This window comes from Vitis riparia, chromosome 11, assembly GCF_004353265.1.
Source record: "Vitis riparia cultivar Riparia Gloire de Montpellier isolate 1030 chromosome 11, EGFV_Vit.rip_1.0, whole genome shotgun sequence".
NCBI classification, from domain to species: domain Eukaryota; kingdom Viridiplantae; phylum Streptophyta; class Magnoliopsida; order Vitales; family Vitaceae; genus Vitis; species Vitis riparia.
The window spans coordinates 11,206,637-11,221,024 of record NC_048441.1 but is presented as its reverse complement, the minus strand read 5'-3'; the positions used below and the strand labels follow the sequence as shown (position 1 = coordinate 11,221,024).

The 14,388-nt window shown below is 32.9% G+C and overlaps 2 protein-coding genes across 7 annotated transcripts in view; both read left to right on the top strand.

Annotated features, from left to right (window-relative positions):
- Window positions 1-6,198, top strand: part of LOC117924995 (homoserine kinase) — a 28,683-nt gene extending 22,485 nt beyond the window's left edge. For all 5 annotated transcript variants that reach the window (XR_004652926.1, XR_004652927.1, XR_004652924.1 and 2 more), the window contains one exon: window positions 5,831-6,198. The gene's annotated coding sequence lies outside the window, so the exon portion shown is untranslated. The remainder of the gene's footprint in view (window positions 1-5,830) is intronic.
- A 5,299-nt stretch (window positions 6,199-11,497) lies between these two features.
- Window positions 11,498-14,136, top strand: LOC117925240. 2 transcript variants are annotated; one of them, XM_034844194.1, is made up of 5 exons: window positions 11,498-12,293; window positions 12,983-13,053; window positions 13,218-13,536; window positions 13,606-13,614; window positions 13,718-14,136. In XM_034844194.1, the coding sequence occupies exons 1-5, from the start codon at window positions 12,177-12,179 to the stop codon at window positions 13,910-13,912; spliced, it is 711 nt and encodes a 236-aa protein (XP_034700085.1). In that variant the 5' UTR covers window positions 11,498-12,176; the 3' UTR covers window positions 13,913-14,136. The 2 variants fall into 2 exon arrangements, with proteins under 2 accessions (XP_034700085.1, XP_034700084.1); XM_034844193.1 differs by having other exon boundaries at window positions 13,218-13,614.
- The last annotated feature ends 252 nt before the right edge of the window (window positions 14,137-14,388 follow it).

Here is a 14,388-nt window from a genome sequence, read left to right as displayed (position 1 = left end):
ACTGGAACTTATTCTTTGGCTCTTTCAGGTACACCTTCATTCTCTTTTTGCATAAATGTCTCACACAGGGTTTATGATGACTCTTGGATAATAGACTCCGATGCCATAGACCATATGACCTCAAAATCTCATCTTTTCCATACCTATACCCCAAGTCCAAGTAACAAGAAAATTGCAGTGGCCAATGGCTCTTTAGCTACCGTTGCAGGTTTCGGAGACATATACATCACACCTACCCTTATTCTTAAAAATGTCCTCCATGTACCAAAATTGTCGGCCAACCTTGTTTCCATTCAAAAGCTTACCCATGATCTTAAATGTTATGCTATTTTTTTTCCCTTTTTATTGTGTTTGTCAAGAATAAGGCTCGGGGAGGAGGATTGGACTTGCTAAGGAAAGGAGCGGTCTTTACCACCTTGAATTATCTCAGAAAACTAGTAATAATTTGTCGTTGTCTTTTCTCAGTTTCTCAAATAAAGATACCATTTAGTTGTATCACCTACATCTAGGTCATCCATCTTTTAAGGTTTTAAAGATCATGTTTCCTCATTTGGTTCAAGGATTAGATATTTCTGAGTTTTATTGAGAAACTTGTGAATTGACAAAACATACTCGTGTATCTTTTCCTATTAGCAATAAAAGAAGTTCTGATTCTTTTCATTTGATCCATAGTGACATATGGGGTTCTTCGACTATACCTAATGTTTCTAGGGCTCGTTGGTTTGTATCCTTAATTGATGTCTGCACTCGGGTTACATGGATCTTTCTTCTTAAACAAAAATTTGATGTTAGCATTGTTATACCTAATTTCCACTCAATGGTTCAAAACCAATTTGGGGTTAAAATAAAAAGCTTTAGGATAGACAATGTTAGAGATTACCTCAACCAGATTTTGTTACCCTATTTTCAATCACAGGGCATTCTTCATGACTCATCATGTGTTAACACACCTCAACAAAATGGGGTAACCGAAAGGAAAAATGGGCATTTACTCAACACAACCTGAGCCTTACTCTTTCAAGGGAATGTTCCTAAGTCCTATTTAGGGGAAGTTGTTCTTACTGCCACATATATGATAAATAGAATTCCCTCATGAGTGTTAGACAACAAAAGCCCTGTAGAGATACTTAAGAGTTTCTATCCACACTTTAGAACCTCAAATGGGCTCACTCCTAGGGTATTTGGGTGCATTGCATTTGTTCATGTCCACAACCAACATAAAGACAAACTAGACCCTTGAGCCATAAAATGTGTCTTCCTTGGTTACTCATCCACTAAAAAAGGATACAAGTATTACAATCCCTCAGCCAGAAAATTTTACATCTCTGCAGATGCCATCTTCACAGAAAATAATTTTTTTTTCCCCAAGTCCTCTCTTCAAGGGGAGATTTCAATGATGGAAGATAGTCCTTGTGAGTCTTTTAAACCTCTTGACCTTCCTCATGTCTCAACCCATGGTGATGAAGAACCTAAGTCATCCGAGCCAATCACACTTGAGTCACCCAATTTTACCATTGAACTCGTGTCATCCCCTGTTCTAGCCAGTGTCACTCGCAATTTTCCACAGTTTCCTAAGGTTTATTCAAGGGAAAAAGCCATTCTAGAACAAAAGTAGGTCCAAGAATCCAACTCAGACCTTGGGAATGAAATCACGGTAAGATCAAGCCCACCTTTACATACACAATCTGGTGAAACTTCCACTGACTCAACAGACAACCTAGACCTAGACCTTCCCATTACTGTCAGAAAAGGCACCAAAGAATGCACTAACCGACCACTCTATCCACTATCACACTATGTGTCTCTTAAGCACCTATCACTAGCCCACAAGAATTTCATTGTGAGTCTAAACACCACTATCATCCCTAACATTGTTTTTGAGGCATTGACAAAAAGGGAATGGAAGGATGCTATGAGAGAGGAGATTAGTGCATTAGAAAAGAATAAAACATGGGAGATTGTTAAAAGACCGAAAGGGAAAAACATTGTTGATTGCAAGTGGATTTTTACACTGAAATATAAGGCTGATGGATCTCTTGAGAGACATAAGCAAGATTGGTAGTCAAAGGATATACTCAAACTTATGGAGTTGATTATCAAGAGACTTTTGCTCCAGTTGCAAAAATGAATATTGTAAGAATCCTACTGTCATTGGTTGCCCACTACAATTGGCAACTCTTACAGTATGATGTTAAGAATGCATTTTTTCATGGTGATTTAGATGAAGAGATTTACATGAACATCCCATCGGGATTTGAGGAAAACACAGGTAACAAGGTGTGCAAGCTGAAAAAGGCTCTTTATGGGCTAAAACAATCTCCTAGGGCTTGGTTTGGGAGATTTGCAAAAGTCATGAAAGAGTCTGGGTACAAACAAAGCCAAGGTGACTACACTCTCTTCATTAAGCACTCAGCTATAGGGAGGAGTAATTGCTCTTCTAGTCTATGTTGACGACATCATAGTGACTGGAAATGATGAGAGAGAAAAGCATGAAGTGAAGTAGAGATTAGCAACAGAGTTTGAGATAAAGGAATTAGGGAAACTGAAGTACTTCCTCGGTATTGAGGTGGCATATTCCACACAAGGGATCTTCATCTCTCAACAAAAGTATGTGACTGATTTATTGGCAGAAACATAGAAGATTGGGTGTAAACCAGTCTCTACCCCAAGGGATCCAAAATACAAGTTGGGAGAAGCTAAAGAAGAACCAGTGGTGGATAAAAGAATGTACCAGGAGTTGGTTGGTAGACTCATATACCTTGCTCACACTTGGCTAGACATCGGCTACTCGATGAGTGTGATCAGTCAATTCATGCATGATCCAAGAGAACCTCATCTTCAAGCTGCTTACAGGGTGCTGCATTACTTGAAAGGCAACCCCGGGAAAGGAATTTTGTTCAAGAAGAACAATACTCTTGCTCTAGAAACATACACCGACGCTGACTATGCAGGTTCCCTAGTGGATCGAAGATCAACTACAGGGTATTGTACTTTTCTTGGAGGTAATCTGGTAACATGAAGAAGTAAAAAGCAGAATATGGTAGCAAAGTCGTCTGCAGAATCAGAGTTTAGGGCCATTACTCAGGAGTTGTGTGAACTACTTTAGCTGAAGATTATTCTAGATGATTTGAGAATCAAATAGGATGGTCCTATGAAGCTCTATTGTGACAACAAGTCAGCTATCAATATTGCTCATAACCCTATGCAACACGATAGGACAAAACATATTGAGATTAATAGGCATTTCATCAAAGAAAAATTGGAGGAAGGAGTAGTGTGTATGTCTTATGTTCCATTAGAACATCAATTAGCTGATATCCTAACAAAAGGGCTGAACAGTTCAATGTTTCACGATCTTGTATTCAAGCTGGGAATGGAAGACATCTATTCCTCAGCTTGAGGGGGAGTGTCGAGTTGTAAATAGGCTATAATTGAGCTGTAAATAGAATAGGAGAATTATTTTAAAATCCCCTAAATTGAGGGATTCAGTTAGATAGTTTTCTGATTTAGGACTAAGTTAGTTTCCTATTATGTCTCTTGTTTCCTATTTCTCCTCTTGTAATCTCCTATATAAACTGTGTGTTTAGTCAATCTAATATACAAAACTTACTATTTTTCATCCCATATTTCGTGTCATTAGTATAATTATTTTGTCCAATAATTTTCTTAATATTTGTTACACTAACAGTTCCTTTATCATCAATCCTAATCTTAAAAGGTGATGCTCTTACTAATGTTCCATTAATATTTTGATCTATCTTAGCTTTTGGAGGATTGAATTTTATGATCCTATTGTCACTAGTTTTCCATTGTCTATTATTTTTTTTAATTATTATTGATATCTTTGAATGGATAACTAAGGAATTCATTTTCTTTAAAAGTTTCAAACCATTTCTAGAACTTAACATGGGTTTGGTTTTTTCTTAGATAATCATAAAATTCTTCTTGATATATGGTCCTAGACACTTAGGACACATAACTAAAATTTGTATTCCTTTTTCTTTGTTTTCTTCTAAGAAAAAATATTGTCTTAATAATTCCTTGTTAATCACAAATTCTTGATCTATCATATTAATCATCTAAGAATATGTGGGTGACACATCCAATGATTCTTGAGTAGACTCCCTATCTTTGGAATAGTAGGTTTTTGCTACATTTGTGTGACTTTTAACTCTTGATAACTTAATATTCTTAAGGTTTGAAGATGTGGATCCTTCATCTTAGTGGTTCTAGTTGGAACAGATGAGCATGATGCTCTAGAAAGTTCATATTCTAAAATTCTAGGAGTTTTAGAATGTCTAAAGGAATTAGAGAAGATCAAATCTCCTCATCCACAAGATTATTGAACTATTTGTTCAATTTTTTCTGTTCTTTGTTTTGTGGGTGGAACAACATGGGAGAAATGCCATGATTTAGGAATTCAACTTCATTCCACAAGATTTTCCTAGGAATGATATAGTTAGATTTACTCATTAAATTTGATTGAAAGAGAATTGTCTCTCCCTTATGACTAGTGCATAAAACTCTGGATCTTACATGGGTGGTCATACTCTTATAAGCGAACCTGGTAATTATGGAAACTGAACTGTTTCCTTTCTTAAATCTAAATCCACGAGTCTTAACATGAAGGAAAACTAAATCTAAGATGTAAGCATCTCTTAATCTTACCATGAAATTAGGATAACACTGAAAATAAACAGGTCCATCATTTAATCTTGCTTGAATTGCTTCGATGGTAGAATCTTTGTAATCAAGATGCTTATTATCTCTTAGACACATAACAATTGACGTATTTAAGCTTACTCTAACCAATGCCTTAGCAACTACTTCACCATTCCTAAATGTGTAAATCTTTCTTATGTCTTTTTATGGATTTGCTATCTAGAAGTCTTATTACTTGATCATCTTATTCCAAGCTTATGGTTTGTTCAGTTGTCTTAACCATGTAATTTGAGGAAAACTTAAAAGATCCTTTCTTCTTCATTTCTTGGTTGGAAACCTTAGGTAATTTCCAATTTTCCAAGTTATTTTGAATCTTAGGATAATTTGCTTCTTCACTGTTTACTATAGCTTCTTGGGGATAAGTGGATCTCCTAGACATGGATATGAAGCTTGAATTCATTTTAGGTCTTAATCTAAAGCCTATTTATGGGTTTACAAACCTAACTGAGTAATCACTGGAAATCCTGCCCTAAAACACCTCCTTCAATGGCCAACACGGGCTCCTCTGGATTGCCTCTAGGCAAACCATTTCTCCTGAGATAGAGGAAGCTATAAAACAAACCTAATAGCCATACCCATGGCTCTGATACCATAAATACCTAGGACACTGTAGTATATGGTGAAAGAGTACATACCCAATAGTGCATGTATGCATGCATATATTGGTGATAAAGCAAGTTTTTTATTCCTGAAAAAGGGTTTTTTGTGGGTGGCTATTGATCAGTTCTATTGTAAAAGTTGCAAGTAGCCTTTTATAGACTGATTCTTTTATTGATATTTTAACCATTTTTTATATTGACATAATTTGTTAAGTATTTGAATTGGTAACCTCCACGACCTTTCATCAATTGACCTTCATTCCCCAGTAATGCCCTTTTGCGAAGAATGTTGACAGCAACCTTGTGTCACTAATTCCTCTAGAGTCAAAATGTGAAACACCACCATATGTAGGTAAGGGCATGTTAATAAAAGCATGTCTACTTAGTTCTGCTAATCTAAGGTTAAGGAAGTTTGGGTTTGAAGTGCAAATTCATGTGCCTTCTACCTCATTTGCGTTTGTCTTTTTAGTTCTTTTCTCTTACTGCTTACCTCTTTTCCCCCATTACAGGAGTCTGCTACTCAGCACAATCTGGGTCTTGTTAATATCCCTCATCATTCTAGTCCTTGGAAGTGTTGTGAATATGTGCACTGTTCTGCAAGCGGGAATTTCTGCTTCTTTGTCATGGGAATTATGTCAGACATACTCTTTTCAATGATCTCCACCACCTGGGTTTGAGGCCCCTGCATACCTATTTGTGCCCTTACATTTTTGGTGAGTAACTTCATTTGTACCTGGACACTACTAGTGTTGCTCACATCCATTTCCCCCTTGTTGGTGTCTCTATGAAATTCTTTGAAATGAGTTAATTGTACAGAATGTTTAAATTTATTGAATGATGACTATATGTAGAAATTAGCTTCTTTTGAAGGACTTGATACTGTTGAAAGTGATCTTTTGAGCGTATACAATGAAACATATATACATACACATACCCATAAATCACTGGATGATGATTATATGCGGAGATTATCTTATTTCAAAGGACTTAACAATGTTCAAAGTGCTCTTTGAATGTATACAATGAAATACATATATTAAAATTGATGATGTTTATTGATCGTGTCTTGTAGCAAGTTTCTTCGAACCTGTATAGGCAACATAAACTTTGTATCATTCTTTGCTTATTATTGTGGGCTTTGAGTTGGATTATCTACTTTCTTCTATGGTGATCTGAATGATCACTTTGGAGATTCTAGAGCCAGTAAGAATTTGAATGGAGGATATTCCATTGGTTTTCCTATCCAAATCTCCCAACAAAAGATGCATCCAGGAGCATCACTATACGAAAAGATTGACATTTATTGTATACAAGTTGGACTTCTCTTCTGATATCAGAATTTCTTTCATGCAAACTCAACAACCCATTTTAGATTAAGGGGTTCTGGGCAAAGGGTTGCTTTTGTTTCAAGGAACTTTGCTGTTTTGGAAAGAGAGCTGCCTGCACTTACCTACCATGTGTAGTTTCCTTCCAGAAGTGCCTTATTTGCAAGTGCTGATATTTCATTTTGTCATGTTTTCCAAAACTGTTGAGAGCTTGGATGAAGACATCTTATAGCTACATCTTTGGAGCTTTTTCTGGGATCTTAAGCTTGTTCAAGGTCTTTCACAAGGTATGGGGCTTTGATATTATAGTCCTTTTTTGTCTTTCAAAATTCTATTTTTCTATGGGATAGAATGGGTGCAGGCATGGCACATGTTCATGGGCTACAAATGGCTTTGAGTTATTTCACGTCTTTTTCAGTCTTTGGTATGGCCCCTTCAAGGGAGTTGGGAGTGGGATTCAGCTGCATATTAGGCATTGGGGTCAAATCTTTGATAAAAGGCTTAAACCACTGAAACATGAAACCCTAGACACCCACCCCAACAACAGAGTTACATTCTATGAATCTTCATCACACAAACCTTTGGTCTTGGGAAATGATGGGAGTCGTAAGAATTAAGACAGGAGGCAAGGAGGAAGAAAAAGAGAACGAAAAAGCAAGTATTGAGAGACATTTGAAATGAAGTTTCACCCTCCATTGGGAAGTTTGTCTTCTTTCCATTTCTTTTATTTATGAAATGTGATGGTTCATATGGTTTTCTGTATTTGGGTATGTCTGAACCCCTCCACATACCCCCCCACAAAATTCCTCATGACATGTTTTTACTTTTTGCACTCTGAAATGAAGAGGGTGATGGCATGGTGTGATCTTCCTTCCCACCATCTTTCCCAAGATGCCTTGCCCTCACTACATCCCTTTTTATTTTTTTTTAATAAATAAATTTAGCAATATCATTTATCAATAAGATTAAGAAACATTGGTATTGATTATGATAAATGATGGGTTTTATCCTTTGAAATGAAAGTAAGTAATTATTGAGAAATTTTATAACAAAAAATGAAAGAGTTTACATATTTTTGAAAGGAAAGGAAATATTTAAAAAATAATCCTAAAATCTTGATTATTTTTAATTAAATATATTAAGTTTGAATTTTATAAATTTTAGGGTTTTTTCATGTTTCGGGAAAAATATGTTTTCATACACCCATATGAAAAAAAAAACTATAAAATAGAACCTAAATTTATAAAATACAAAATTTAAGCTATCATTTAAAATTAATTAACATTTCATATAATTTTTTGTTCAATTATACTACCTTTCATCATTCGGGTACCATCTTTAAATGATATAAGTGTTACCTTTCACCGTTCAAAGAGTACTACTACTTTTGATTGATAAATATTTTATGATTATTTTTATACGAGTGTATGAAAACATATTTTTTCATATATCTTTTTAAGATACCATTTGGATACACATTTTTATTATGTTTTAAAGGGAAAAAATGTTTTCAATTATACTTTTAATTTTTATAAATATTAAATATGTTTGGTGGTTGTAATTTTATTTCTTCAATTGAAATATAAAAATGAAAACATATCGCATGTTGTTGGTTTGGTAAAATAATTGCAGGTTCATCCTACCTATTAATTTTTTTTATTTTAGTCTTTATTTAAAATTTTGAAATATTTTTTTAATATTTTATTTTTTTAAAAAAAAATTACTATTAAATTTTAAAAGCAAAAATAAAATCACCTTAGGAAAATACAATTTTCATAATTATTTTAGAAAACAAAAGTACAACTATTACAATAATAAAATAAATTGAAAATTAAATTAAATTAATTTCATATTAAATCATCAATTTATGCAAAATATTTAAGGGAATGAAATTTAACTTCCAAAAAATGTAGCTCCAATCTTAGATATTGTTTGAATTATTTGACAAGACATAAATGAAAGGTTGTGTTTGGGATCTCAGACAAATGAGGAAAAAAAAATTTATCATAATATCATTCTTGATGTAAAAAGTTATGAAATTTGAGGGAGAAGAAAGAGATCAAATCATTGCCATGGGACTTATGATCTTACTGCACATAAATTAGGGTGTGTTTGTAAACTATTTTGAAGGCCACTTTTTTGTTTTTAAAAATAAAAAATAAGAAAATATGTTTAAAAAAACAAACAAATAAAGAACAATTTTTGTCATTAAAAACATAACATAAAATACTTTTTGAGAATATATTTTAACTATTTTTATTTGTTTCTTAAGGATGGTTTTAAAAAATAATTATATAAATATTGAAAATAATTAAAAATAAGTTTTAAAAACATAAAAAAAGATTCAAAATGCTTTAAATTATCAAATAAGCTTTTACTTCACAAAATATTTGATTTTTTTTTTAAATAGTTCTTAAAAACTATTTTTTAAAATAATCTTTAAAAACAACTCTCAAACAAAATCATAATTTTTTTTTGTTACTATAAATTTGATAATGTTCAAATAATTTTTTGTTTTTAAAAACATAAAATAAGATATTTTCTGAAAACATATTTTAACTATTTTTATCTACTCTCTAAGGATAGCTTTAAAAATAATTATAAAAATATGAAATATAATTAAAAATAAGTTATTTTTACAATTATTTAAAACCATAAAAATAGGTTAAGAATATTTTAAATTTTCAAACAAAATTTTACTTTACAAAATATTAGAAACAATTTTTAAAAATAGTTCTTAACAACTATTTTGTAAAACTGTTTTCCAAACAATTCTTAAATAAAACCTTAATTTTTTTACATATTATGTTTGAATATATACCAATACCGAAAATGATTAAAAATAAGTTACTTTTTTAAGAAAAATTAAAAATATTTTAAATTTCCAAACAAACATCTTCTTTACAAAAAAAATTTTAAAACTGTTTTTAAAAACAATCCTCTAACAAAACTTTAATTGTTTTTATATATATTATAAGTTTAAATATGTTACAATTTGTTTAAAATTTTAATAAAAATTAATATAAAAGTGTCTACATATGCTTCTAATTTATTTTTTATTTTTTTGCTTAGATGTGAGATATAAAAATAAAATTTAATTTTAAAAATTATAATACTAATTAAAAAACAAAATAGAAAATAGTTATATATAATCATTTTATCTTTTCTTTTTCTTTTTTAATTATTTTGAAAATATGATTTCAACTTAATTTTTTTTAAAATAAAAACTTAAAATGTGATAAAATCAAAAGAGATATTTTGATATATAGGATAATCAATTTTATGGCATAGATATCATTTAGGTCTACTGTGGGGGAGGTATCGAAAACAGGGGCAGAGTGTACGGAATTGACGTACAGCGAGGGGTAGTACTAGCAAGCTGCAAGACGTGGAGAGAGAAAGAGAAGCATCAGGATCACGTGTCCATGTCAAGTAGACACACACCATCTCTCTTAGTCTCTTTTACTCAATACCCCCAATTTTATTTTATTTTTATTTTTAAAAAATTATTATTATTATTATTTTAAAAAAAAGAACAAAGAGAGAGAAAGGGTTTTCCTCCACCATTTATGAACGGGAATTATTTTAAAAAATATTTAATTTTGTTTTTAAAATTTTTTTTTTTAACTCAAAAACGCTTTTAAGAATTTTTTTAAATTGTTTTATTTTTTTAATTATTTTAAAAAATAATTATACAAATATAATAATTAAAAAAATATATTAAATAAATATATTTTAAAATCTAAAAAATATGGGAAGAATGTTCTATTCCAAATAAACTTTTACTTTAATAAAATATCATGATACTATTGTTAAATTGTTTTTTAAAAATTATTTTAATTTTTTTTTGGAAATAATAGGAATTATTTGATAATATTTAAAAAAAAAATATTTTTGAGAATAGTTTTTAAAAATTATTATATGATTTGTGTCTAATAAAAGTCTATTTAAAAATCTAAAATATTTTTAATTTTATTTTAATATTTAAAAAATAATTTTTATACGTAATGTTTTAATTTTTATCATTTTTTTAAAAATAAATAAAAATAATATAAAATAATTAAAAATATTTTTAAAACTAAAAAATAAAGAACAATTTTTATTATAAAATATTTGTCTATTCCGAATCTGTTTAAAAAACAGTAATCAAGCAAACCCATATCCACAAGGAGATTGAAATGTAACAATGTAAGTGAAAAAGAATGAAAGCAACCTTCAAATCTCCCTATGTATTCTGGAGTTGCTGCAATTGTCGGTGGCAGTCACAATGTCTCTTTCAACTCTCTTTACTCATCTTACTCCCATTGTTTTTGTAGAGAAAGTAAGATTTGATTGAGTTTAATTTTTATTTTTATTTTTTTTTAATTTTTAATTTTTATATAAGAGATATGAAATAATTTTGTGGATAAAATTACGTGTTTTTCAGATTAGTTATAACGACTTTTTGTATAAATTCAAAAAAGACGTTGTTACATCGTTGATATGATCATAATGCATATCATCACATGCAAAACCAAACTTCGGCCTAATTTTTTTGATTTGAAAAACAAAACAACCAACCCTTACCCAATTTCAAGTAGTGCTCCAATCTTACACGTGCATAAAATACCATAATTTTCTTGGAAAAAAAAAAAGAAAATAAATAATTTTGGATGGGAAAATGGGTTGTGTTTGGAAAGAGATGAAAAGAAATGGTTGATGGGAGAGAAGATAAAGAGAGGGGTGTTTAGGTAAATTAAGATATTTAAGGCCAAAATAGAAAAGGAAAATTAATTAAGAGGAGTGGGGTTGGGGTTGGGGGGAAGGGCATAAAATATAAGGGGGTACCGCCAAGAAGAAGAAGAGCTGCAAAAACAGAAGCCATTTTACCTCCAGCCTTTTTTTTTCAGCAGCGCCTTCAGAGAAGAATAAAAAGGGAAGGTAGAAGAAACGGAGAAACTACTCCTACAACCCCCTTCTCTCTAAAACTGGCAACAGTCCACACATCATCTCTCTCTCTCTCTCTAGAAATGGCCCAGCTGGACCAAGATTTATGTAGAAGAAAAACCAAAGGAGAGAGAGGGAGGGGGGGAGAGAGAGAGAAAGGGGGAAAGAGAAAGAGAAGGGAAAGATAGAGAAGATGTCTTCAAATGTCCTCCAACCAAACCCACCTCACAATACCAAAATAATAAGCCCACTCTCTGCCCAAACTGCCCTTCTGCAACCCCCCAAAAAAAATCACATCTTCATCAATGTCTCTAAAGACCATTTTTCCCGATTTATGTGGGCTTTTTTGGGTTTGTCTTGGTCAGACTTTCACAGAGAAAACAGGAAACAAGAACTTTCCCTCTCTCTCCCCCCTCTCCTTTTTCTTCTTCTATATCTCTCTCTATCTCTGTCTCTATCTCTATCGCTATACCTTCCTTGCCCTTCCTTTATTATTGTTTCTTCCCCTGCCTTTTTCTCCCTATCCTCATCTCTCATCTCCTCTCCTTCCGTCTAGAGATTCATCAATCTTGGCTTGAGGGTTGTGGTTCTTCTTTGTGATCTCATGTCGAAAAAGATGAAGCGGATGGTTATGGAGTCTTCTCCTCATGCTGTGTACGAGGACGCAAAGTCAAGGTTTAAGCACCAGAGTCTTCTGCAGGACTTCCATGAGTTGCAGAAGGTAATTTCTCTTTGTGGGTTTGGGAGATCTGGGTATTCCTTTGAATTTCCTTTGTGGGGTTCTCTAGATTTCCCTGATATTTCTTGTTTGCTCCCTACCCTTGTTTGGTTGCTGAGAAAACCGAGGAAAAGAAAAGGAAAGTTTTGGATCTTATGTTCTACGCTCTTTTGTTTCCACAAATTGAAAAATCTTGTATAAACTAGGCGGAATAGTTGTATTTAGTCTTAGTTGAGGGGGGAGTCTTTGTTTTCTTGGATCCCAAACAAGATTCAAAAGTTTTTTCAATTTCTTTATTTTAGAAACAGTTATCCCGATGATAGCCTGTGTAGTAAATCGTCGTCATGGGTTTAAAATGGAATATTACTATTTTTGGATAAACATAATTCTCTTTTTCTCCTCCTAATCTGTGCCCTTAATAGTTTTTGTTTATTTTTCCTTGGCTGGGTTTGAGAAATATATAGTTATTTTTCCCCTGCTTCCTATGGTCTATATGATTTTCTTGCTATATTCCTTTTAAATAATTCCCTTATTTTTGTTACTCTTATTGTGCGATGTTAGATGGGTTTTTTTTTTTCCCTTCTCTTTTTCATTCTGATCTACATGGAATGATCATTGATCAATTTGTAAGATAAGGGTCTAATTTTCTAGATAAAGCAACAGATGGATTTATATCATTAAGTATTTTGCAGGAAACAGAGGCCATGAATAAGAAATTGCAGAGTGTGAACCAGAACAAGCTGACCCTATTGGCTGAAGTTAGGTATGATAATTTTTCTACATGTATTGGATTAATTTCTATATTTTGGAAATCTCTTTGCAATGCTCAGTAGTTGCAAATTGAGAATTGTGTAGAATATTGTATCTTCATGTATTTGGTGGATCAAATTTCAATAGAAAACTGTAACTTGGATTATGTCTTGGCAGATTTTTGAGACGGAGGTACAAATACCTATTGAAAAACATGGCTCCTAAAACCCCACCTGAACCAGAGCTTAAGCAACCACAAAATTCAGTAACTCAACTCAAGAACATCACAAGGGAAAAGAATCACAGTGGAAAACAGGCTGCTGCCATGAGGAACCCAGCTCCGGTTTTTGGCGGGAATATGAAGGAAAGGATTCACAAGGGGAAAGTGGCTGCTTTGCCCAACCCAGATCCCGGTTATGAATTAAACCAGAAAACTAGGGGTTACAGTGGAAAGGAAGCTGCTTTGAGGAACCCGGTTCCTGTTTTTGACTTGAACCAGAAAGACAGGGTTTACAGTGGAAAGGAAGCTGCAGGGAGAAATCCAGTTCCTTGTTTTGACTTGAATAAGATTTCGGTAAGCAAGTGGAAGAACTTTGGTGGATTAAAAACCTAAAATTTTCGGAGTTACTTTGTGTTAGTGGGCTAATTGTTTATGCCTCAATGCTGATGTTTTGCAGAGAGAGGAAGAGGAAGTCCAGGTTAATGTTGAGAGTGTGGGGGTAGAGGAGCAGAAGAAGAGTGTGATTAGAGGTGGGAATGATGATCAGCACAGTGATATGAAATTATCTGTTTGTAGAAACATTGGGAATGGGCCAAACCGGGCGGGAAAGAGAAAGATATCATGGCAGGATCAGGTAGCTTTGCGGGTTTGAGTCATTGTCACCACAATTGGAGTGGAGGATGATGCAAATTTCAGTGGAGGGGCTTGGAAGTTATGGTCAATTCTGATTCTCTTCCCCTTTCTTTGTAGCTTCTCCTTTCCCTTCTCTTGTTTCCAATTTTCTTTGTAAAGGAAAAATAGCTTCATATATTTGCATATAACATGGAATGGTGGAAATGATGCTTAGGAATTAGATTCTGCTGGGTGTTTCTTTCTCATGGTCGCTCAAATTTTAAAATTTTGTGGTTGGGGCGGTGGGCATGGAGGAGACCACAGCAGAAGGCATTTGGAATCTTGCCATTCACTTGGGGTTGGAATTCGGGTTATAAAATTCTAGATTTTTGTTTGTTTTCCTTTAACTTTTAGTTGAGGAAAGAAGGGAAAAGGATGAGAGTTTGTTTAATGAGGAAGGCTCAGCTGGAGGTGGGGGGGTAAAAGGGAAACTTGGGGAATCTTGTAACAGGAAGG